Genomic DNA, 25577 nt, shown 5'->3' with positions numbered 1-25577 from the left:
AATGTAATAAAGGCTAATGCATCAATTCAGAATACAAGCATATGCTGAAAGTTATGTATTCGCTACTTCTTCTTTCATCAACAACAGTAGTACCTCTTTCAAAAGGAAAACAAAAACAAAAAAACTACCAGCCCAGATGCTGCGGGAAATCATATGATGTAGCTCTTTAAAGGTCTCCATGTTTTAAGATCCAATTCAGGAATCAACCAATTGATTCTTTTTTTCAAGTCATGTACTGCCATTAACATTTTATACTGTTTCAAAGGTCACATATTCATGTTCTTCCCCAGTTCAAGGCAATGTGCATTATGTATGCCAAGGGTTATGTAACTACAATTTCTGGAAATGGTAAACAGCTGAGACTAACCCTAAAAATAAATTCCTCTGGGAATTTCTGTGCAAAAATCCATCTGCCCTCACTGCAGGTTCATCGTTACAAAAATTACTGTTTAGATCAAGCCAAGAGACAGAGAAGTCATTACTGCCTCCTCTTCTGTATCGTTCCTGTAAGCAGCTGCACATACCTCTCCCTCCACGGAGAGGAAAGGACATACATACGTTTTATCACAGGAGCTTTTCCTAACCCTCACTATAAAATCAAAAAGTCTGGAGAAGAAAAGTTCATCTGCCAAAATGTGGTAGAAGAGCCATAAGGTTTTACCACATTCACTTATTTATAGCTAGTTCCCACTCCTTTAATGATCACAAAGTCATCTTTAAGCCTAAACCTCTTATTTCTACCACAGATTAAACAGATTTAGATATGTTTTATTTTAGTTCCAAAGAAACAGGTAGTATTTACCTGGCCTCAGGGTTTTAAGGAATATATTTTCAAAATATGGGGACAATTGAACTAGGAGAGGAAATAGCATGGAAAACCCTGAAAAGTGATCAAATTAATTCGGTCCTTCTGGACTGAAGTTCAAATCTGAACACTATTCTCTGTATTTGCTGAGTAAATGACTGAAGTCTATTACTGGTTGAACTTTTCTATTGTAGTTTTTATATTTCCTGCTACATGAAATTATATGCAGATAAACATGTTAACTAAATTTAATATTAGAAACAAAGATGAATTTTAACTAAGCCACATACAAGGAAAGATTACAGAAATGTCAGTTATCAGACAGTGCCAAAGGGCAACTCCTGCATAAACTAAACAAACGCCAAGGCTTCTCTTTTTCTCCTCACTTAGGGGGCTTTCACATGCTCTCCCCCTTCACAATCAAGGGAAAGCAGGGATCACCCCTGATGGATAGAAAACCTACATCCAACCACTTTTACTTCTATGGAAGAATTCATATAAAATAGATCATAAAATAGAATTCATTTTGGCTGGTAAAACCTTCTTCCCAGTCACAGATATACTTAAACATAATTTACAAATAGAAACTTGTAACTAAAAACCATGGCCACCCCTAAATACACATTTCACCTTGATACAATTTCTTTGCCTTGTTTGAAAATTTACCCATGTGGAGAAGTAAGCATTATTTAAAATTCCCAATTGCACTTTTGACTGTCTGTAAACTGCAAGTATTTTTTAGGTTGCTCAAATTTCTCTAGGTTGAGATTTCTGTGTAAAAAACGTTAACAGGTAAGTTTAGGTCAAAGCTCTGGAATAAGAATTCATTCAAGGCTTCTCTAATGCACTTGTAAGAAGCAAGGAAGCAAATTTTAAATCATTGAGTATTGACTTTTTATTATTAGTCACTGTTCATAATTTGTTTCAACCAAAAGACAATACACACAGCAGAATTCTAATGCATCCCAATGTAAATGTTTACATCCATTTTATTCCTCACTCACCTCTAAGACTTATCATTTAATTTTAAATTTTTTTTACATCTCAAAAATATGTCTGCAATAATTAGAATTAGCCGTCCCACTTAGAAACAGCCTTTTAATATTTTTACAGTAAAGAAGATGTGATGGGGCTTAATGAAAATGTAACTTACAACAATTATGAAAGAAAAGGGACTTTACAGGGACACAATGGGAGTTCACAAAGGAAAGAGTTCAGAAACTCCTTCCCATGCGCCCTGCCCCCCCCCCCAAATTGAAAAAAAAAAACAAAACACACAAAGCGCAACAGCAGGTTCCAAAAAAAAAAAAACAAAGAAACTCCAATGCTCCATCCTGAGGCCAGAATCAGCCTCAAGGAAGTTCTGAAGCAACTGTGCAAGCTGCTTCAGCACGTTCTTCTGTTTAGGTGTCCTGGGTCCTGGAACCCTGCAGATGGAGCCCACTCACTACTATTGCTTGAAAAAGAGTGATTGACTTCCACTTCTACAAGCAGCCCCACCCTCCTGAGCCAAAGCTGGTCAAACTTCAGGACTTTCCTTCTTCAAGTGACCCTCCCCACCCCCAAACGCTTGAGTATACAGTCCTGTACCACCTCTCTACCAACCACAAATTCGTGACTATCCATTTTTTGCTCTAATTCTCACTCGGTGTTGGACAATGTAGATAAAATACATTCACTAGGAAAAAATATTCACAAACACTTTCTTCCCCCTAGTTCTCATGGCCCAAGTATTTTCCAATGCAGAAAGTAATAAAGTTGAACCTCAAAAACAGTATCCCCTAACTTCCAACCTCTTCTAAGAGAACTGAAAATGAAAAGCATGTTATACAGTAGATGGAAATACTCAAACAGTTAATCCTGAACAGTTTAAAGGTCTACTCTCTTTTATATGAATGGGACAAATAAAGGGCATGTACCACATCTTTAACCAGTAAGAGGAAAGAATTCCCTCCTAAAAGTTACACTGAGGAATGTTTCTTTAAATGATAAAGACCTTAAAATGAACCGATGACCACTACACACAGCATAAAACATTCCATTGACTGTCCAAATCACCTCAAGGTAACAGCACCAGAGCACTGTGGGAGAAGCTTCTTGGGTAGAGCACCCTTCCTACATTTTTTTTATATTACTTAGATGAATTCTCCCTTAGGATTACTTGGGTGCAGGGGTTGGGAGTGATAGAATACACTACTCTGAAAGAAGGGGGGAAAAATGAGGTAAAAGTGCATGTGTAATTGTCCAAGTATGTGGAGGCTCACTGCTTATCACCCTAGGGTTATTAAAACAGCCATGGAAATCACTCTTTCCTTACAATGGCTCTGATGCTGTAAATCTATCCAAATTTGCTCCCCCTTGCATGGTCATACCAGGGAAAGAAATTACTGAAATGTGTTAAGTATTCATAGAAATTAAGAGATTTCTCCTTTTAGCAGCAAGGCCAAGCACAAGAACTAATTCTGATCCTAGAAACTAAGGCACGCTGAAGCCTTCAAAGATCCGATCATTTGCAAAAGTCTTCACAACTGTCAGGATCCTAGGCAGCTTTCTGGCTGCTAGTTCTTCAGTGTGGTGCTCAGCTTCACTCTCCAAAATCACTTCAAATATTCTATGCAGCACCCTTTGCGTTAAGGCCATGATTTGTATTCTGTCTAGACAAAGCCATGGATAATCATAGAACTCCACCTCAAAAAAATTATAATCACCCACGGAGATGCTTTGTTACTAGAATAGACCCTTTCTAGCTCCACTAGCTAGCACTGTCTGATAGCATGCATGGTCTTCGGCAGATTTCTGATATTCAATTCAGTCCAACTAAAGAAACTTGAGCTGGTCAACTATTAACATGAGAGAAAATAAAGCCTCTAACCCAGAGGAATGTTAGATAAATTCTACTCGAGAAATCCACCAATATTATGTTAATCCTATCATGTTTCACAGCATTAAGTATCCATCCAATGAAATCAGTCTGCAAAGAATTCTTTAAAGGCTATTCTTCATTGCACAGGCAGAGCAAGTTGTCTGAAACATACACTAGTCCACACTTGCCTTTACTGAAATCTGTGCACAAGATAATATCCTGTTCTTGACTCAGTCAACCATTTGCCCAGTAGAGTAAGTTTTTGGAAATCTTGCTCTTTTATACACATAAGACCAGAAAGTTTCCCTTTGGAGCCTTTTAGCTCAACCCCAGTTTGTCAAATGTTAGAAATAACCTAGCATCTGATACAGAGCTAGATATGACAAGACACTGATTTTAAGTAAAGGCTTGGTGAAATGAGGGGGGGGGTATCTGAATCCAAGTTTAAGACGAAAGCCAAAGTAGTCAGCATACTGTACTCAATACAGTAATGACTGCAAACATTTTAAGAGCAAGGTGGACCTGACTTTTCCTTTCTTCTTTAGTACATGAGACATGGTGCCCGTGTACCTGAACATACACAGTACATTCACCATGTGCCACCAGTCACCTTACCTCATTCTAGTAACTCAGTGTTAAAGTTTAATAACACGAGTCCTTTCTAAACAGCACTTGGCACTCTCACTAGTTAAAAAACTCCAGACCTCAGGTCTTTGATGCAGATATTCATGAAACTGGCCTCTCATGAGACTAACTTCTCAGACTCAGGAAAGGATATGCCTACTGTATGGTGTCCCTTTTTTTTTTTTTTTTTCCGTATGGTGTCCTTAAGGACTTCCTCTCACACTGGGGGCAAGGAAGCTACAAGGCTTCATTCCAACACCATAAAGTACAATATAGGAAAGATTTCTTTAACCGCGTGGTCTTTATTTCAGTGCCAGTGTTACAGATACAACACAAATGTTCCAGTTAGAAGAAGGAATTCAAACGGAATGCCAAGGTCCAAGCCAGGCTCAGGAAATAAAAAGGAAGATTTGGAGTAATGGAGAAGATGACTCCAATATGCTCTAGGGTGAGTCTGATACTCACTCTTCCTATGGGCAAAGGTGCTTTTGTTAAGGAGTCTGGTCTTAAAAAGCAAACTCCTCTTTCCACCCATTTACCACAGTTCAACAGGCAAGTTATGGGCTTAGGAGAAACTTTAATATCTGTTGTGGGAACAGGGGCATTAATAATTATTAATATACCTTTTAGAAGTTGTCCACTTTGCACTTTCAGGGGAATCAATTTTGAAAATCATGGAGAGTATTCGTGACTACAGCTAAAGTATGGAGAGAAAGGGGAGCTGGAAGAGCCTTGGGAGTTTCTATTACAAATAGAGCACCATATCCTTCATGCCAAATCTCTTTTTAACTCCATCTGTCCAGTGTTTACAAATAACCTCTCCAGGTCTGCCCAGGTCTTGGTAACAAACATACATACATGTGTGTGTCTGTGTGTATACAGCAATGCACAGAAAAGGCTACCAGGAGCCTAATGCCTCTCTCAAACACTGGGGGAACCAGTAGAAAAAGGCAGGGCTCCCTAATGTCCATTGTTAACATTTCCATTCTGAATGCCTGATGTAAAAAGCGCCTGAAGATGGTAACCCAGATAGTGAGGAATGAATACCCCACCTCGCCCAGTCCACAGAACAACACAGTAGAAAGAAGGGATAACTCTTTGCTGCAGAGACAGAGTGAGTGTTTTCTTGCCATGGATTCCAGTCCTCTCCTCCAGACCAGCTGCTTATTTCCTCAGGGGCCCAGGGAATGTTGATTCTGGCTGTAAATGTGGGAGGGGTGGAGAAGTGCGGACAAAGGAGAAGAGGAGGAAGAGTGCAAAGTAGCCTCCAGAAGCAGCCGGCCTCAACAGTGGAGGAGAGGAGATTCGTCTTTGACAATGCTTTAAGGTCAGCAATAACTTCAGGAAAATCCTCAACAGTTCTCTTCAGCTCCTCATGCCCATGGTACAGTTGGGGGGGACTTGCCAGCGATCACAACCTCCTTCCCAGAGTTCCTTTGATTGAGTGGGACAAGAATGAGAATGGTGCCAGCCCTCATTGCCAGGACTGAGGGGGAAAGTTGTTCACCTCTGCTAGATCTTGCATTGCTGAGCCCTTGTGGTTATATGTGAGCTTGATCCGCATTCGCAGCTGTTGCTATAGAAGAACAGAGAATCACAAATTATGCACTGAAAGGAAATCTCTAGAATCTGTGTGGTCCACAAATAGACTTTTAATCTCAGAGAAATTATTTTAGGGCAAAGCTGTCTCTTAAAAATGACATACAGGCAAAAAACCATAACCACCACCACTGCTGCCTAGTACTCTGGCCAACTCCATGCAGTCAAGTAGAGAAAATATATTTACAGAACACATTGTCAGCTTCAATCCTAAAACTGCATAACAGGACAGAACCACTCAGGAGCATTTTCAGAGTAATGCTGGCTAAGTGCTTCTCAAAAAGATTCAACGATTGTATCCAAGTTTTCAGAAAAATGAGGTAAACATATTCATCTTATGCTCTACACTCAGAAATACTGTTGCTTTGTCTGTAAAACCAATAGTACATGTGAACATAAACTTATTTTGTTGCCAAGACATAAAAGAGTTAACTTACAGTAACAGAATTTGTTTTAAGAGAACTAATTATAAATCCTTTTAACTTTATGTGGCAGATTTCAAACATTAATGCACTAAGGAAATTTTTACTCTATGTATCAGGTCATCAAAGGAATCTGTGCTTGTACTATAGGCAGATACTCAAAATACAGTGACTAGCAGAGGAAAGGCAAAATGTTATAAAAGGAAGAAATCATACTGGGGTTATGAGACACTGCTAGAAATCTTTCAAAGTGAAGAAATTCTCTGAACCATTTTCAAAAACTGAAAACTAGTTGATTGCTATTAAAAGTGGAGTCAATTTACTTCTTTGAGAAGATATAATGAAAATACTGCTTCATCTCAGTTTATTCCTTTTTTAAAAGATTTTACTACAGAGGAAGAGAGTACAAGCACATGCAGAAAGAGAGGGAGAACCAGGCTCCCCACTGAGCAGAGAGCCCAACATGGGGCTCAATCCCATGATCTAGGGATCACAACCTGATCCGAAGACAGACACTTCACTGACTGAGCCACCCAGGCTCCTCTTAATTTGTTTCCAAAGCTACTTTTCATTTGGCTAATGCATTTAAAATGCCTCAATTTTTACTGTGCACACATAATAATTATAGTAGTAAATGTGGATATATGGGGACCAAAGATACTCTTTACCCTAGACTGCAACTTGTGTAAAGACTAAAATGTCTAAGGGGCATTTGAGTGGTGTAGTTGGTTAGGTATCTCTTAGTTTCTGGTCAGGTCATGATCTTAGGGTCATGAAATCAAGCCCTGTGTCAGGCTCTGGACTCAACACAGAGTCTACTTGAGATTCTCTCTCCCTCTTCCCCTCCCCCATGCACACTCTCTCTAAAATAAATTAATAAATCTTTTTTTTCTTTTAAAGATTAAAATATCTAAGCTTTCCCTCTTCTACAAAAAACTAGACCTTTAAGCCTCTACATAGACAATTCCTTAAAGCAGCATTTTAGTGGTGCATGGGTGACTCAATCAGTTGAGTGACAGACTCTTGAGTTCAGCTGAGGTCATGAGATCAAGCCCCACATCGGGCTCTGTGCTGGGTGTGGAGCCTCCTCTCTGCCCCTCTTGCCCCCTCCCTCTCAAAAAAAAAAAAAAAGAGCTCCATTTAAAAAAAAAAAAAAGAGCTCCATTTTAATGCTACCACTAAAATAATTTCAAGCGTCTAGGTTACATTTATTATCTAATCTACAAAAGAATAAAGAAGTTAGACTAGACATTTCCACATATTTCTTCTACAACTATGAGTCAGAAAAAAACCTAGAGAAACAAAGCAGAATTTTATTTCAGGAAATATGTTTACACCTCACTCAGATACTGTCTTCAAATGTGCTACTCACCTTCTGTGGGTTCAGGACTTTAATGACTTGTGTGATGGTCCCCGTATTAAATGCTGGGACAATGCTGCTGCTAGGAGACAGAAGCTGCAGCTGGAATGTCTGTGGGGAACAAAGGGCATGCTTCAGAGAAAATAATACACTCAACACTATGTCAGAGATGTCAACAAATATAAAAGTCAAGTAACAGATTGACCTACTACTACGTTCTCTTTGTTTTCCAGATATCAACAATTCATAGCATGTGACTATAATCTTCATCTTATTTTAAAAACCCCACTGTTAGAGGGGTCTTTGATCATGAAAAACTAACAATGAGCCACTCACTGTCTTTCAGGCAAAAGGAACTTTAGCCTACCATTTTTCAAAAGGTGACCAATTCTTGTTCTGGCAACATCACTTAATAGTAACTGATCAACTATGCAGGTAAAAAAAATGGGTGCATGTGGCTAAAAAAAAGCCAGAAAGAAATGAAAAACAGAAAGTGCTTTCTAGAAATAACCACCCAGCATACCAATAACCAACTACAGGCCTTTATGCTTGTATATATCTGGATGGTTGGGATAGGGAGACTTAAAGTTTTGTTTTCTCATGTCAACATAATCTGGAATGTGTCAATGGCTACATGACAGAGGTAAGGAAAGGCTGCAAAGAGCCAAGCTGTTAATATGTATGTGGAATACATCAAGATCTCTCCATCGGCGTCACAGGTCTTAAGTGAACAATTTCATGCAAAGCTAGGCTATACAGCAAAAAACCTGGAAAAGCCAATTGCCATAATGTGTAGTGTCAGTGGGTTTCATTTGTTTGTTTACAAAGAAGAGAAATAAAAGTGCTATCAGCAAGATAGGCAAACCATAACTGTTGGCACAATGTAGTACGTATGTAGCTATTCTACATACTAGGATTTTACTTTTTTTTTTTTTTTTTTTTAAAGTAGGCTCCATGTCCAGCACGGAGCCCAGTATGGGGCTTGAACTCATGACCTTGAGATCAAGACCTGAGCTGAGATCAAGAATCAGACACTTAACCAACTGAGACACCCAGGCACCCCCATACTATGATTTTAAAAAATCTCTCCTGAAAGGGTAGTCTTCTAAAATAATTGAGAGTGAGAAGAGAAAAGAGAGAGGGGAAGAGAAGCAGAAGGAAGAAGAAAGAGTAAAGGAGAAAGGGGGGGAGGGGGAGAGAGACAGAAAGATGGGCAGGGAGCAGGGTTGGTGGAAGACAAGAGGAGGAAAGTCTATCCAGCCTTCTCTTAGGACCAAAATTGTAAGAGTAAAGAGACTTAATATCAACTCACAGACTTATTATGTTGGGTCTTATCATAATTCTATTGTGAAGATATATTATATAAGCTGAACTATTAATATTTACATTTATTTAACCAAATGTACGATGTCATTAGTTGGTGGTTCCCACCATCATTTTATGCACCACTGAGAAAGAAAACAGGCTACCAAGTAAACTATGACAAATCATCAATTTTAAAATGCATCTCAATTTCAGAGACAATAAAAAGTAATAGTAGAATCTATGAAATATGATATTTTGAAGTTCAAGATACATGACATGCAAATAAATATTGTACAGTATAGCACCAAAACTAAGGCCATGCTTTAATGGCAGAGATGCTATGTTGCTAGAGTATAGACTAGAGCAACAAATGTAAAACCCAAAGTTGCAGCAGTTAACATTTGCTGAGCAATGAACATATGAAAAGTGCTTAAAACAGTATACAGTACATAGAATGCATCTATTCTTCAAAGGAACTCTAGGAAGTAGGTATCACTATCACCATCCTCCCTTTGTAAATGAAGAAACTGAGACATAGAGGTTAAGTAACTTGCCTAATGTCATTCAACTAATATTGAAACCACCCCATTCTAGTGATTCTGAAACATCTACATGACTCTGGCTCCTAAAAAAATGCAAGTAAAGGAGGCTGCAAAGTCAGCAGTAACCACAAATAAAAGGTCTTCAATTCCTGAAAGTGTGTTGTTTGAATATCATATCTCACATGGTACTGCAAAAATTAGATTAGCTTAGTCTAAACCAAGGGCCGGCAAACTATGGCCCATGGGCCAAGAATGACCCAACATCTGTTTTTATAAATGGTTTTTTGGAACAGAGCCACATTCCTTCATTTACATATTAACTATCGCTTCCCCTCCCCCCCCCACTATACCAGGAGATATGAGTAGATGTAAGAGAAACCATATAACCTAAAATACTTACTATCTTGTCTTTTACAGAAAAACTTTGCCCACTCTTCATTCTCAGTATTTCTTTACACAAAACTTTTCATTATTCTAAGACAGACCATAAATATTCCTTAAACTAAGGTTTCATATATAAACAAAGCTTCAATTTATAAAAACAAGCAATCATTATATCAATACTAAACTAGATACTAATGAAGAAGGAATGTTTCTTTCACTTAAATAAATATCAAGAAATAAAAACTTTTAATTCTGATCTAGTGACTAAAGAGAATACCAAATAGATAAAGTCTTCATCTTAATGACTTTTGATTCCATGTTAGATTTTGTGTTTTTTAGGTTTTTATCACTGTATTACTGAACCCCAACCCATCCTCAATGGCCTGAGCATTAGCAGACCACCTTGCAGAATTCTGCTGTCTCACTATAGCTACTACTAGAATATACTTTCTTTACCCTATAGTGCTAACTATAAGAATATTTCTGACGAAGTAAAAAGCTTTCATTAAAAATAACATGCTTCAATGAACCATAATAGTTACATTATTGCTAATTTGGGTTAAATCTGCAAAATCACTTTAACCTCTAAACATTAAAATGTATCCCTTGCCAAGTGCATGAAAGAAAAAAATCAACCCATCTTTAATCAAAGGAAACAGGCAAAGAAGACACTGTAGTACCTTTGGTACTGCAGCCTGGAAAACAAAGTCTGTCATGTCCAGCTCTGTGCTGTTGGAGGCCTGTATCGTTATCACTGTGACGCTAGGATTGGTATTTGACCGTTCAAAGGTGAATTCTATCTTCAAGCCATTCTTACTGTATGCTGTGATGGAGGGGATGCCTGGAAAGTACAGAAAGATCAGTCTAATTGCAGTCAGCTTAATGCTTACAGAATTACACCTCTCACTGATGGTAATCATACCTGTAGTGATGTCATTGAAGAGAGGCTGTGATGAAAGCCCATCCAACAAGAAGGGGGGCTGGGATATCTGTGGAACTGAGGCAGGGGCAGGAGCAGCAGCTGGAGCACCTAAATGAAACATTCCAATGGTAAATCAAATAGCCAGCATGACATAGCTCACACACACACACAAAAAATACAGGAGATAATTATTTCATCTCAGGTTAAGAGAAGGACTCCTTAAACAAGATGCAAAAAGCATAAACTAGAGGCATCTGGGTGGCTCAGTAGGTTAAATGTCCAACTCTTGGTTTCCGCTTAGCTCAAGGTCATGAGACCAACCCCCCACATCAGGTTCCATGCTAAGTGCACAGAGCCTGCTTAAGATTCTCTCCCCCCTCCCCCCCAAAAAAATTCTCTCTCCCCCTCGCGCCCTCCGCCCCTCTTCCTCCTAATGCTCTCTAAATGAATAAATGAATACATAAATAACTACTCCTCTTTTTAAAAAAAGCATAAACCACAAAGGGAAAGAACTAAATATTCAAATACTTTAAAATGAATAACTTTTATTCATTAAAAAATACTATAATAAGATAGACTACAGGCAGGAGAAAATGTTTGCCACAAAATAGCAAACAGATGAGTATCCAGACCTATAAATATTTTCTATAAGTCACTAAGAAAAAAAGATGATAAGAGAAAAAGATAATAATAAAAGTTGTAAGAGACAGAAACAAGCAATTCACAGAAGAGGGGAACCTGAATGAAAAGAGAATCAGTTATAAGAGATAGTGAATATTACCAACAAGATACTACTTCACATTAATAGAATGGTTAAAATTTCAATGTCTGAAAATACCAGATACTGTTAAGAATATGGAACAATGGGGACTTCTAATCTCTGCTGTTAGGATACAAAGTAATACAAACCTGGAGAACAATTTGCAATAGGAGAGTTGAACAGGATTATACCTCTAAAGTTCCTCAACCTCAAAACTAATGAAATTTTACGCTAATTATTTGCTGTAGGGGGCTACCCTGTGCTTGTAGGATATTTACCAGCACCCCTGGCTGGTACCCATTAAATGAAAGCAGCAATCCTCCCAGTTGTGACAATCAAAAGTATCTCCACATAGTGCCAACTGCCAACCCCTTGTGGGCAAAATATTTTAATAATAGTAATAATTTAATAAGATTTCATTTTATAAGCTAAGTAGATCAAAGCATTTAAATTTTATAGATGTTAAATACTGCATACTAAAATTTTAACACACATACACATTTAAATACCCTGGGAGAGGTGGTATGAAGTGGAGGAAAGAAGTCACCAAATTACCATCTTTATTTGATCCCTCCAAATAAGAACAAGTTGAGAATCATTTAAGTGATAGGAAATGATCAAGAACTGAGAGAAATCAGGATCCCAAGAAGAGGCATAAGAAGACACAGTAAAATAAAGAGTGCATTTTAGGTTTAAATAGATTTCAAACTACTTATAAAATTATCTGGAAAATATACCAGTTTTAAAAGGATTAACAAAGTGAAGTAAGGCTAAAATAAAATAAAATAAAAAACCCAAGTACACAAGAAAAAAAATGACATACTAAAAATTAGCAAAGAAGGTAAAAATATACATGGCTAAGCAAAACTCAAGAAGCCGAAACAAATGCGAACAACATAACAAGTGTAGTAAAGCAGAATACCAATAAAGGATACAAAAAATATTCATACAGTTCTAACTTTTATAACTCTAATCTAGTAATTTTCCCACAATTTCCATTTCCAGAACAATTTTAGAAATGAATTCCTATGGAAAATCAGAGGCTACTCAAAACAAGGTGGCAGCATAGGAGTCCTTAAATCCCTCAGATTTTAGCTCTTTTCTCCTGTAAAGGAACAGTAAGTAGTTTTGGGAAATAACAAAAACTCACTACTCCAGTTCCCCTAAAAGCACACACTAAATTTATTTCCTAATTTCTACTTACTTAAATTGCTCTGCATTAAGATATATATATATTTTTTAAAGATTTTATTTATTTATTCATGAGAGACACACAGATAGAGAGAGGCAGAGACACAGGCAGAGGGAGAAGCAGGCTCCATGCAGGGAGCCTGATGTGGGACTCGATCCCGGGTCTCCAGGATCAGGCCCTGGGCTACAGGCGGTGCTAAACCGCTGAGCCACCAGGGCTGCCCTGCATTAGGATAGATGACTGTAATGATGGCTTAAAGAATGTAAAACTCAAAAATGTTTAACCTAATAAAATGAGTTTGTTTTGTTTAAGATTTTATTTACTTATTTGAAAGAGAGATCATGAGCAAAGGGCAGAGGGAGAAGCAGTCTTCTCACTGAGCAGGGAGCCCAATACAGGACTCAATCCCAGGACCCCGGATCATGACCTGAGCCGAAGGTAGATGCTTTAACCGACTGAGCAGCCCAGGTGCACAGGCAAAGGTGTTTAAAACACACTGTGAATAAGGAAAATCCAGGCTCTTTAACATTTTATTAGTCTTCTTCATATAACACTAAGAAAATAAAGTAAAAACAAAAACAAAACATTAAGACCTCCTGACAGGGCGCCTGAGTGGCTCAGTCAGTTAAGTCTCTGCCTTCTGCTTGGATCATGATCCCAGCGTCCTGGGATGGAGCCCCGCATCACATTGCATTGCATTGGGATCCCTGCTCTGCAAGGAATTTGCTTTTCCCTCTGCCTCTCCCCACTGCTTGTGTACATTCTTGTCTGAAATAAATGAATAAAATCTTTAAAAAAATTTTTGAATTAAAAAAAATTACAATTGTGAAGATTATGAACTAACATGGAAATGCTAATATATTAATAAGTATATCATCTATACACTATGTTTTAACCAAGGAGTTGTTTTTGCTTTTCCATGTATCCAGCAGAGCTGTGGCATCTGGGGGATTGAAACTATTTGTGAATGACTCAAAAGTGTATAACAAGTAACATTTTGAATTTTATTAAGACATAAATATAAACCATAAGCTCTGGGAGGAAGCTGTTAGAAAAAAATCACTTAACCTCTGATAGCCAGGCTAGATAACCATCCAAAATCCTTATCCTATGGCTATTTTCTATTTGAGGTCATAATACGTAGTAATTCACCATTATACTTTTTAAAGAAATCACTTTAGAAATTATGTGCTACAGTGATACACTTGGACTCAGGGGTTCATAATGTCACTGAATACATCAACAATTAACTAATGTCTACTACATATAAACAAACATGAGAAAAAAACATTCCCAAATGTAAAGTTGTATTTGAATATCATCATCAGGGACAATTTTTCCCTTCATTGCTTCATATTCCCTTCATATTAAGAGGAAGAGAGGAAAATACCCAAATATCTCTCTTCCCTCCACAAATGGCCTTGGCTCCTGAAACCAAATTATGAATAGAAAGAAATGTAGAAAAACTGATGTTTTAGGACACTAACCAAAACAGAAGTGACTTGGGATATATTTCTTTTGTAGCCTGAAAGTCCTTTCTATCCTAAATACTATGAGAGCAATTTATCCTCCCAACATTAAATACTGGACTTTAAAGAATCTCTGTGAATTATCTCTAGAATACTAGCATGACAGTTTACAATCCAGATATTGTGAAGATTCTCTTCCCACTTCTGACTCAGCCTCCCCCCTCTTTAACTGATTCATGTGCCAGGAAGTCTATGTTCACTGTAGTTTTTCCCCAAGGCCTTTATCTCCAGCCAAGCATTAAATAACTCCAGTTTGGTCTCACCTGTAAGGTTGATGTCTCCCAGCAAATCAAGAAGTTCTCCACCAGCAGAAGCTGGTTTGCTTGTAGGTGCAGTTGGAATAACAGGTGTTATGTCATTTCCTCCCAACAAATCCAATAAATCATTGGCCTAAACAAGGAATAATATCTCAATTCATTAGTCATTTATCTAATCTGCATCTAAGGCAAAGCTCTTTCAACACTTAAAAATAAGGAAGAGAATCCTCAATCAATCCAGGAACATTGAAGGCAATCAGCTGAGATACAGGTTATAAGGAACTGTAAGATCATGAAGATTCCCAGATAAGCAAGTGAAAAGCTACCTGGCTGGTGGGCTGTGGCCCAGAAGGTGGTGGTTTGGTCTCTAGTGGAGCAGGTTCTGTCTCTCCATTTGTCTGCACAATCTCAGTAGGGCCATTTGTGGTCACTTTTTCCATGACAGGCATTCTCTCAAGCAGGGCAGACCTGGAAGAATCTGAAGTGGTTAAATTCTAGGCAGTTAACCTAGATTCCCTACCCAAGACAATCAGTGTTACTATATTAGAGTCAGACATGGACAGTTATCTCTGCTCCCCACCCTCTAAAACACACACTAGAATAGAAGGTGGATTACAAGAATACATGACCTAAATTCCTGACTGGATTAAGGGCAGGCAAGAAACCCTGAATAGACAAACTGTCCACCTAAATCCCGAGAGACGGGGATTTCTCAGAGGTACAGAAATTGGAATGAAAGAAAGGTAAATAAGTAGGTATTAGCCATTTCCAATCAAGAAGACACTGCATAACAGAAGTGGAAAAAAGACCATGCATCACAAAGTTAAATATTAGGATGAGATTCTCTTGAAAAAACACAACTCCCACTTCTTAACCAAATAACATGGAAAATGAAGCAAATATTTCACACCAAAAGAAAGGGGAAAAGGTGAATGAAAGGACACAGATAATTTACAAGGTAGACAGAAGAGAAGATGGACAAATAAAAGCAGACAAGCAATTAGGATTAAACAGAGTTGTGAAGTCCAGTAATAAAGCATGAGGAAGGAGTCTCCTTTGTGGATTATCAAGACAATCTGTTCACATGCTAACAGCCATATGCATTGATTAGTTTCTTCCACTTACCTCATATGGTCATATTTCTTAAAAAGTGCATTATATTCTACTGCCCTCTGTTGGAGTTCCACATCAATGCTGCTCCCATAGATGGAAACCACTTTCTTAATTCGGCTTTGGGATAAAATGACAAAAAAATTCAAATACCCAAAAGAAAGTTCGTAAACAAGCAGAGAGAACAAACAAACCAGAGTTTTCTGGTTAAAAATCCGAAATACTCCTCTTTCCTTAATTTACATATCTTTTCAAAGCCAAAACACCTTTTTTTAATGTATATTTTTCTATTGGAGTTCGATTTGCGAACATACAACACTCAGTGCTCATGTGCTCATCCCTCAATTGCCTCCCCCCCCCCCCCGCCGTCAATTGCCCCCACCCAATCACCCCATCCTCCCTCCACCACCCCTTCCACTACCCCATGTTCATTTCCCAGAGTTAGGAGTCTCTCCTGTTTTGTCTCCCTCTCTGATTTTTCCCACTCATTTTCTCTCCTTTCCCCTATAATCCCTACACTTTTCTTTTATCTTCTTACATCCAACATACACCTGAACACCATCATCTACCACTAGTACTTGTTCTGTTAGATGTCCCATACCTAAAATTTGCTAGAAAAAAGTATCAATTATTAATTTGTTACAAAACAAGTATATTAATGTTTATTCTCTTCTTTAACAACCTTACAATAAGCTTTTATCAACAAAAGGTTATTACCTGACAACAAATTCTTCTAGTTCACCATTTAAAGGGTTAGTTTTCTCAGCATCTACAGAAAGTCTAAGAGAACTAAGTTTGCTTTAAATGTCTGGCTGAGAAACTAATCCAATTGACTTTCATTCCAAATAGTGAAGAGCAGAATTTAAACATTTAACAAACCACCCAAACCTTTGTGATTTTCTTCCTCTTCAGATACCTCAAAATATTATAATAAACCAGAACCCTTATAGAGGGAAGTAACTACTCTACTTTAAAAAAGAGAAAAGGCATTAGATATCTGATTTTATTTTTTGTAAGATTTTATTTATTTATTCATGAGAGACACAGAAAGAGAGAGGCAGAGATACAGGCAGAGGGAGAAGCAGGCTCCAGGCAGGCAGCCTGACATGGGACTTGATCCCAGGTCTCCAGGATCACGCCCTGGGCTGAAGGCGGCACTAAACCGCTGAGCCACCCGGGCTGCCCAGATATCTGATTTTAAAAACAAAAACAAAAACAAAAAAAAAACATAACTTTTTACCTTTAAAATAACAAATGGTGGGATGTGGGAAACAAGGGAGTAAAGTATAGATAAAATAAGGATGAACCATAAATTAATGATTATTACTGTAGAATAAGAGTTATATATGATTCATTTTATTACCCTATTTTGCCTTTCCTTTAAATTTTCTATAATAGGGGATCCCTGGGTGGCGCAGCGGTTTGGCGCCTGCCTTTGGCCCAGGGTGCGATCCTGGAGACCCGGGATCGAATCCCACATCGGGCTCCCGGTGCATGGAGCCTGCTTCTCCCTCTGCCTGTGTCTCTGCCTCTCTCTCTCTCTGTGTGTGACTATAATTAATAAATAAATAAATAAATAAATAAATAAATAAATAAATAAATAAAGTAAATTTTCTATAATAAAGAGTTTTTAAAAATTACAAAATAACATGTTCATCCTACTTTTTCTCCATACTCACTTTACAGTACAGGTGAATCGGGTAGAAAGCTTCATAATGGCAGTGAGAGCATAACCTCGGGTCACAGAGGTGGACATATTAGAGATTAGAACACTCTCTAAAATATCCAACACTTCATCTTCTGTTACCTGGGGAGAAAAAAAAAGTCACTATCTAAAGTCACAGGATGCCACCAGAAAGACAACCCTACCATCGTTACTAAAACTCTAACAACTATCTGTGCTTTGCCACAGTAACTGTCCAAGCTGATCCATCAATCAGAAGCAGGTAGGAGATTTAAAAAAAAAAAAAAAAAAAAAAAGAGTGGAAAATACCCACTGGAGGCTGAGAGCCAAATTATATTAATTGCAAGAGGCAGAAGTAAAGAAGAAAATAAAAAGATAAATAGAGTACAAGTGTTGTTGCTACCACATCTCCTAAAACCCAGTCTTTTAGTAAGCAAATGCTGATATGGATAGGTCTTATTTCTTATCAAGCCACAGCATAGGAGAAACAATATAATTCAGTCTCATAGGGTAAAGAGTAGGTTCTATCCCGACACAGTAAGGATAGTAAGTTCTGTCACAAAAACTGCCAAGTTTCCCAATAGAATTCTGGCATTAACTTCTTTAACAGGTTTCCACGGAATCGACCTCAACTCATTAAACATTATCCTCCTATAACCAAAAACACTAGTTTCTCCCCTCCTGAGAGAGTAGCAAAGGGTACCTGAATAGGTTCTTCCTCTTCACACTGGCCTGATACAAGAAGATCTCCATATTCACCTATACACCATGCAGCCACTTGTACCAAAGGTTGCTGTCAAAACAAAGACACCATTTGTCAAAGGCTTTCAATCCTTGCAAATATTAATGCAAATCCCAGGTCAACTAATCATAAAGGTCAAAATCAAGGCACATCTAGAGTGTTAGTAACAAGAACACACCAGGAACGTAATGGGTAATTTCCCTACCAAAGTAAAAAGTACCTACTTGAGAATAATCACCAAGAATTGCTTTGTACAAGCGCTGGACAGTATAGGCATGCATCTCCACACTATTGGTTATTAACTGGATCAAGTTGGGGACTGCATCATCACGAACGTAGCTTCCTGCCTAAAAAGAAATGCAGTTATCCTTAAAACACACTACGATGATAAGAAATGTTAGCTATTGCTTTTATTCAAAGAAGACTACTACGAAATATCCTCAAAGATAAAACGGGTTCCGATTCTCAGGTTCATATGCAGCTCAAACTTCAAAGTCTTATTCAGATGACTTCCTTATTTAAATGAGTATTCTAAGTTTTCAAATTTTAAAAAAAGTAAAAAAAAAATCTCCTTTGTAAAAGAAAAAAAAAACAAAGGATTAAAATTTTAAGAACTTTTCTATTTCAAAATAGATTATTAGGTTTAAGATTTCAAAAATGTAAGAAATGCAGTAACTGGGAACTTAATTACAACAACCTCTCCCAACTCACAACTCTTCAACACAGTTAAAATCATATGGGCTAGCTACAGAAACCAAACTACTCTGGAGGATGGAGAGGAGAGTGTACGTCAACAGTCCAAAAGGACAGCATGTTAAAATAAGAATTAAATAAACTGTAACCTTTTTAAAACTTCAATTTAAAACATCGCACTGTCCTTTAGAACTATAGTTTATAAAAATTACAGAACCATTCATCCCAGAAAGGTAAAAAATATTTTGTATTTAATCATCCACACTTTAAAAACAAACCTAGTCTCTTTAATGTCCTCTTTAGTAGTAGAATCTAAGATACTATTTGCAACCATGGAACAAAGTAAAGTTATTCAACCTGTGAGAAAACTAAATCTTGGCCTTGTCAGAGCATTATGATAACCAAGTTGTGTAGGGCACAAACAGTGGAATCTGTGCCTATCAGCCCACCTTGATCAAGCTCCCATTACTGGACAGAGGAACAGGTCTGATTTACAAGAATGAGACCAGGAAAAAGAAAAGGAAAAGGGGAGATGGGGGGCGGGGGGGACAGAGAAGAAAAAGAAAAAACCTCAGGTGACTGGGATGCCCACACCTACTAGAAAAACACAAAGAGGAAGAAGTTTGGGAAAATGGTCAAAAAGAAACAGAGAGAAGCTAAAAAATAAGTAATTTGTTTTATATTCTTCCCCAATGGGAAAAAGTAGTGTTTTAAATAAGAGAAAGCATCAATATGATCTAAATGACATTTATACACCACTTTATCCAATAGCAGAAAACTCCTTATTCTCAAGCTCCAATGGAACATTCACTAAAGACAGACCACATTCTGGGCCATAAAAAAAAACCCATCTCAAATTTATTTAATTTATTTAATTAAAGTAGGTTCCAAGTCCAACATGGGGCATGAACTCATGACCCTGAGATCGAGAGAGTCACATGCTCACTGTCTAAGCCAGCCAGGGATCCCAGAAACATCTCAAATTTAAAAGAAAAAAGCTGAGGGGCACCCTGATGGGTTTAGTTAGCTAAGTGTCGGCCTTGGGCTGAGGTCACGATCGAACCCGAGGTCGAACCCGAGGTTGAGGTCGATTAAGCGGCAGATTGGGCTCCCCACTCAGCAGGGACTCTGCTCCTCCCTCCCCCAGCTTGTATTCTCTTCTCCCTCTGCCCCCCCCCAGCTTGTATTCTCTTTCTCTCTCTCAAATAAATAAGTAAAATCTTTTTAAAAATAAATAAAAGAATAAAAGTCATACAGGACTTAACTAGAAATCAAGAACAAAGATAGCTAAGAAACCCCAAAATATTCGGAAATTAATTTTTTTTAATTATTTACGATAGTCATACAGAGAGAGAGAGAGAGGCAGAGACATAGGCGGAGGGAGAAGCAGGCTCCATGCACCGGGAGCCCGACGTGGGACTCGATCCCGGGTCTCCAGGATCGCGTCCTGGGCCAAAGGCAGGCGCCAAACCGCTGCGCCACCCAGGGATCCCAATATTCGGAAATTAAACAACTAAACAACACTTAGGTCAAAGAAAATTATAGACCAGTATCTCTCATGAATACGGATGCAAAAATCCTTAAAAAAATATATTAGCAAATCAAATACAACAATGTATAAAAAGAACTGTACACCACAACCATGTGGGATTTATTCCAGGAATGGAAGGTTAGTTAGCTCAACATTCAAAAATCAATTAATTTTTGATCCAGCACATCAATAGGTTAAAAAGGAAAAATCACAGGACCATAATAAGATTACCTAAGTCAACTGGAAAAATGAAAAGTAGGAGCATTAAAAAAAAGAATGGTTTAAATTTTGACAACACTTTTCTTCAGGAGCTCTAATTGTTCTCTTCTTTTGAGCCTTACAAAAACTAATAAGCTGTATCCTGATTCATAGCTTTTGTTAAAATATAGTTTTCCCATTAAGTGCATTTATTAACTTTTTTACAAAATTAATTCAAATAAACTAGAAAACTAGCATGTCACAGACAGAATTCCACAGCAACAAGCATACATACACACACAATTTTAACGATATCATTCCCTCCTACAGATGTTTTATAACTTGCTTAACCAAGGCCCATTTGCAGACTTGTAGTTTTTCCCAGTTTTCTCCCATTAAAAAACAAGATTGGGATGAACATCTTTGTATATACATTTTTGTACACTTGTTGTCCTTGAATTTTTTCCAAGATAAATTCCTAAAGAGAATTGATGAGTTAAAAGGTACAAAAAGAAAGGTACAAACTAGGGGCGCATGGGTGGCTCAGTGGGTTAAGTGTCTGACTCTTGATTTTGGCCCACGTACCCGAGTATAATTCTAGAAAGGTGGCAACATTTTATACCCACTATGAAGTGGAGAGTACTGCCTACTTCTTCATTTCCTAATTAGCACTAGGAATTAGATTAAAAAGTATGACAAGTAAAAAAGGATACCTCACTTATAATTTTACTATTTCTTTATTAATAAGGGTATTTTTCAAAGTTAGCCATTTCTTCTTTTGTGAAATGTCTGTTGAAATGTCAATTTTTCCATTACAATGTTTGATTTTTCCTATTAATTGTAAATTATTTATACATTAAAGATATTAACATGCTGTCATATGTTACAATATTTTTCCCCTAGTTGTCTTTTCCCTTTTAACTCTGTAGGTTTTTTTTCCTTTTGCTATGTGTGTTTCAATTTTTAATGTGATAAATCTGTGAAAGTTTCCCTTTATTGTAGCTATTCCTGGTGGCAACAATTACACATAGCAGTTATGTTTTCTTTAAATGCCACTATTCTTTCATTTTGATTAAATCTGTAATTCCTATTAACTGAATGATAAACAGGGAAGCTCTAAAACTCTGGACAACTGCCAAAGAAAGAATATCTTATAAAACCATAATTTTAAATCCATAAAATTAAATCCAAAATTTAATTTTAAATTTTGAATAAATTCAAATCATTATTTGAATGAATAAAATAAATTTATTCATTCAAAACCCTCCAATGGCTTCTTATATATATTTTTAAAAAAACAAAAAACAATTTCCAAACTCCTCTGAGGACCTATATAATCTAGTCCCTGCTTCAGTCCTACTATTCTCTGCCTCTCGTGCTACTGGTTTCATTCATTTTCTTAAAGCTCTCCAAGCAGGCCATACTTGTTGCTACTTAAGGGCTTTGTAACACTTGCTGTTCCCCCAAACCTTAGCATGGCTCCTCATTTCACTGAAATCTCTCCTCAAGCGTTTCCTTCTGAGTGACATGCCCTGACTTCTCCACCTAAAAAACTTGGCCCAATGCCCCATATTCTTACTCTCCCGCCATCGCTGTAGTCCTTCATGCCGCTTCAGTGTTTCTCACAGTATTTTTTTTCGTGCCTAACAGGATACTACATATTTCCCCATGAATTTCCTACTCCCTCACTAGAAGTAAAATGTGTAAGTTTCATGAGAACAAGGACCCATTAACCAGTACATCTAGTGCATAGTATATGTGGACTAAAAAAAACACTACTTACCGTTGTCAGAACACGCATGATCGTGTCTATATGCCACCGTTTGGAAGGTGCATACCTGGGAAAATAATTGCACCAGATGAAACAATTAAAATCTGGGAATTATTCTATGCTCAGTGACTTTCAAAAATCCTGTCCTATATCTTCTTTAGGTTGACTGGTAAAGTGATTATTTTTGGACACATTTTATCTTCAAATCTAGCAGCTACCTCATTTCAAAGGGTAATGAAATGGTACAGAAACTCAGAAGTTTCACATTATAACTGCAAGAGGAGTTACTGAGCTGAGACATGGGACTCCATCTCCACTTTTTCAGAAAACAAATCATAACGATAAAGCAGGAGGGCAGAGAAGAAAGAAGAAAAAGGACTGTTCCCAAACCCAGGCAACACTAGGACTAGAAATTCAGTCCCTTAAATTCATAGGGCAGAAGGGAAAAAGAAATAACCATTCTACTAAAATTGAGGTACTTCTTCCTAAAAGTTTTACAAAAAACCACAATTTAGGTGCTATGATGGTATAGTTCTTCTATTCTCTACCAAAAAAAAACACAAAAACTTTTCTATCCTCTCTTCATAGATGAGAAATTAAAGAATATAAAAGATTTTATAAAAGTAGAGGTTTTTGGTTTTACTTAAAACCAAAGCATACTTAAATACGGACTAGAATGGCCTTCTAATGAAGCAAATTTCTAACTGGGAGCCTGAAATAAACATTACACATTTTAAATAGGTTTACAACATTTTCCCCCATGTTGTAAAGGTGCTTTCCAAAAGTTCCAAGCATCTTTTACCAATAAAAGTAAAAATCTTACTTTTCTGCAGCAAGAAAGATTCCAGATGCACAGTCTGCTTTAAATTCTGGCTCACATGAATCCAGAAAATAAAGTAATTCCTTCATCATGCCTCGTATATTATTCCCATTTACCAGGGCAAAACTCAATTCCATTGCACGCCTTGCAGAGGGAAGAAGTAAAAAATAAAAAGTTATGATATTTACAGTAAGAAAGAAACAAAGACCCAGGTGTGTTATTTCTGAACATCAAGTACTGGCAGATGTATTGGATGTTCTTCCACGATCTTGTGATTCCAATCTCATACAAAAGATAACCAAAGTTATCAAAGTTAGTTTTAACATTTTGAATTTTCATTCAACACTTTTCTTCAAAAAGCTCTAAAAGATACCTAACTCATGACCAAAAACATAATTTAGGTTCAACAGTCTATACTATGAAGCGGAAATTCAGAATAGTTAAAAGGCTCAAAAAGAGAAGCAACAAAATTACCCAATGATAATACCTCTTTGCATTATTCCTTAAAAATGTGATAAAGCCACCATATTCTCCTTTTATTACACCAACTTCTGTTTAAAATTATAGTCTACATCAAGATATAGGAAATTGGAATAAAAAGACGCCTTGAGGACATTACGGCAAGCAAAATAAGTCAGAGAAAAACAAATACTGTATGATGTCACTTACAGCTAGAAGCTAAAATAGCCAAAAGCACAGAAACAGACTAGAATGGTGGCTAATTACCAAAGTCTCAGGGTGAGGAGAAAGAGGAGATGTTAGTCAAAAAGTATAAACTTCAGCTACAAAATGAGTAAGTTCTGGGGATCTAATGTACAGCATGATGGCAAAAATTAATAATAATAATACTAATGTATTATATACTTGAAAGTTGCAAAGAGAGTAGATCTTAAATATTCTCACCACAAAAAAGAAAGAACTATGTGGTATTACACAAGTGTTAACTAATGCTATGGTGGTAACTATTTTACAATATATATCAAATCAATGCAATGTACATCTCAAACACAATGTTTTTTTTTTTTAATTTTTATTTATTTATGATAGTCACACAGAGAGAAAGAGAGAGAGGCAGAGACACAGGCAGAGGGAGAAGCAGGCTCCATGTACCAAGAGCCCGACGTGGGATTCGATCATGGGTCTCCAGGATCGGGCCCTGGGCCAAAGGCAGGCGCTAAACCGCTACGCCACCCAGGGATCCCTCAAACACAATGTTTATGTTAATTTTATCTCAATAAAGCTGTGGGAGTGACAATGAAAGTGAAAATGAGGGCCATGGCAAAGGGAAGAAGGGCATGTGCTATGTGGGCAAATAAGAGTTTCTGTAACTGCCTATCAAACTTGGCTACCAAGGCAAAACAGAAATGTTTAACATATAAAAGAAGATTACAGCATGCATCTTTTTATATTTGGTTAATAATTTCAAACATGGTATATAAACTGACTTTCAAAAAGCAATTCAGGGATGCCTGGGTGGCTCAGTGCCTTTGGCTCAGGGCGTAATTCTGGGGTCCTGGGATCAAGTCCCACATCAGGCTCCCTGCATGGAGCCTGCTTCTCCCTCTGCCTACATCTCTGCCTCTCTTTCTCTCATGAATAAATAAATAAAATCTTCAAAAAAAAAGGGGGGGGGGAAACACCTGGATGGCTCAGCAGTTGTGCATCTGCCTTTGGCTCAGGGCATGATCCCGCGGTCCTGGGATCAACTCCCACATCGGGCTTCCCCACATGTAGCCAGTTTCTCCCTCTGCCTACGTCTCTGCCCCACCCACCTCTGTTTCTCATGAATAAATAAATAAAATCTTTAAAAATATATACCAATTTAGTAAGTAGGAAATACTTTCTAAGCTCATCTATAAATAACATTCAATCTTAACAGGAATATAATAGTAGCTAATTCTCACATAATGAATAAGTACTTTATATATAATAATCTACATAATCCTGCATAACCTTTACAAATGGGTGCTCTTCTATTTGCATTTTACATATGTGAGGCAGAGAAAGGGTAAGCAACCAAACCAAGTTTAATAAGGACAGAGCCTGGGATGCCTGGGTGGCTGAGTGGTTGAGCGTCTGGGTTTGGCTCAGGGCATGATCCTAGTTTGGGGATCGAGTCCCACATCAGGCTCCCTGTGAGGAGACTGCTTCTCCCTCTGCCTATGCCTCTGCCTCTCTCTGGGTCTCGAATGAATGAATGAATGAATGAATGAATGAATAAATGGACAGAACCAAGATTTGAAATGAAGCACTTGGGATCCAGAGTCAGAGCTCCTTTTTTTTTTTTTTTTTTTTAATTTATGATAGGCACACAGTGAGAGAGAGAAAGAGAGGCAGAGACATAGGCAGAGGGAGAAGCAGGCTCCATGCACCGAGAGCCTGACGTGGGATTCGATCCCGGGTCTCCAGGATCGCGCCCTGGGCCAAAGGCAGGCGCCAAACCGCTGCGCCACCCAGGGATCCC

The 25577-nt window shown here is 37.7% G+C and overlaps 1 protein-coding gene across 1 annotated transcript in view; it reads right to left on the bottom strand.

Annotated features, from left to right (window-relative positions):
• Positions 1–1675: 1675 nt before the first annotated feature.
• AP1G1 (adaptor related protein complex 1 subunit gamma 1) overlaps positions 1676–25577 on the bottom strand; it is an 80019-nt gene continuing 56117 nt past the window's right edge. The window contains exons 12-23 of the mRNA XM_055305465.1: positions 23117–23257; positions 22306–22360; positions 18325–18447; positions 18062–18151; positions 17354–17481; positions 15690–15794; positions 14891–15032; positions 14571–14697; positions 10827–10934; positions 10585–10745; positions 7686–7784; positions 1676–5868 (exon numbers count right to left, since the gene is read on the bottom strand). Coding sequence (XP_055161440.1) covers positions 5767–5868; positions 7686–7784; positions 10585–10745; positions 10827–10934; positions 14571–14697; positions 14891–15032; positions 15690–15794; positions 17354–17481; positions 18062–18151; positions 18325–18447; positions 22306–22360; positions 23117–23257 — 1381 coding nt within the window. The 3' untranslated portion in view covers positions 1676–5766. The remainder of the gene's footprint in view (positions 5869–7685; positions 7785–10584; positions 10746–10826; positions 10935–14570; positions 14698–14890; positions 15033–15689; positions 15795–17353; positions 17482–18061; positions 18152–18324; positions 18448–22305; positions 22361–23116; positions 23258–25577) is intronic.

Source organism: Nyctereutes procyonoides, unplaced genomic scaffold (genome assembly GCF_905146905.1).
Source record: "Nyctereutes procyonoides isolate TBG_1078 unplaced genomic scaffold, NYPRO_anot_genome, whole genome shotgun sequence".
Taxonomy (NCBI): Eukaryota; Metazoa; Chordata; class Mammalia; order Carnivora; family Canidae; genus Nyctereutes; species Nyctereutes procyonoides.
This window is presented reverse-complemented; position numbering and strand designations above follow the sequence as displayed.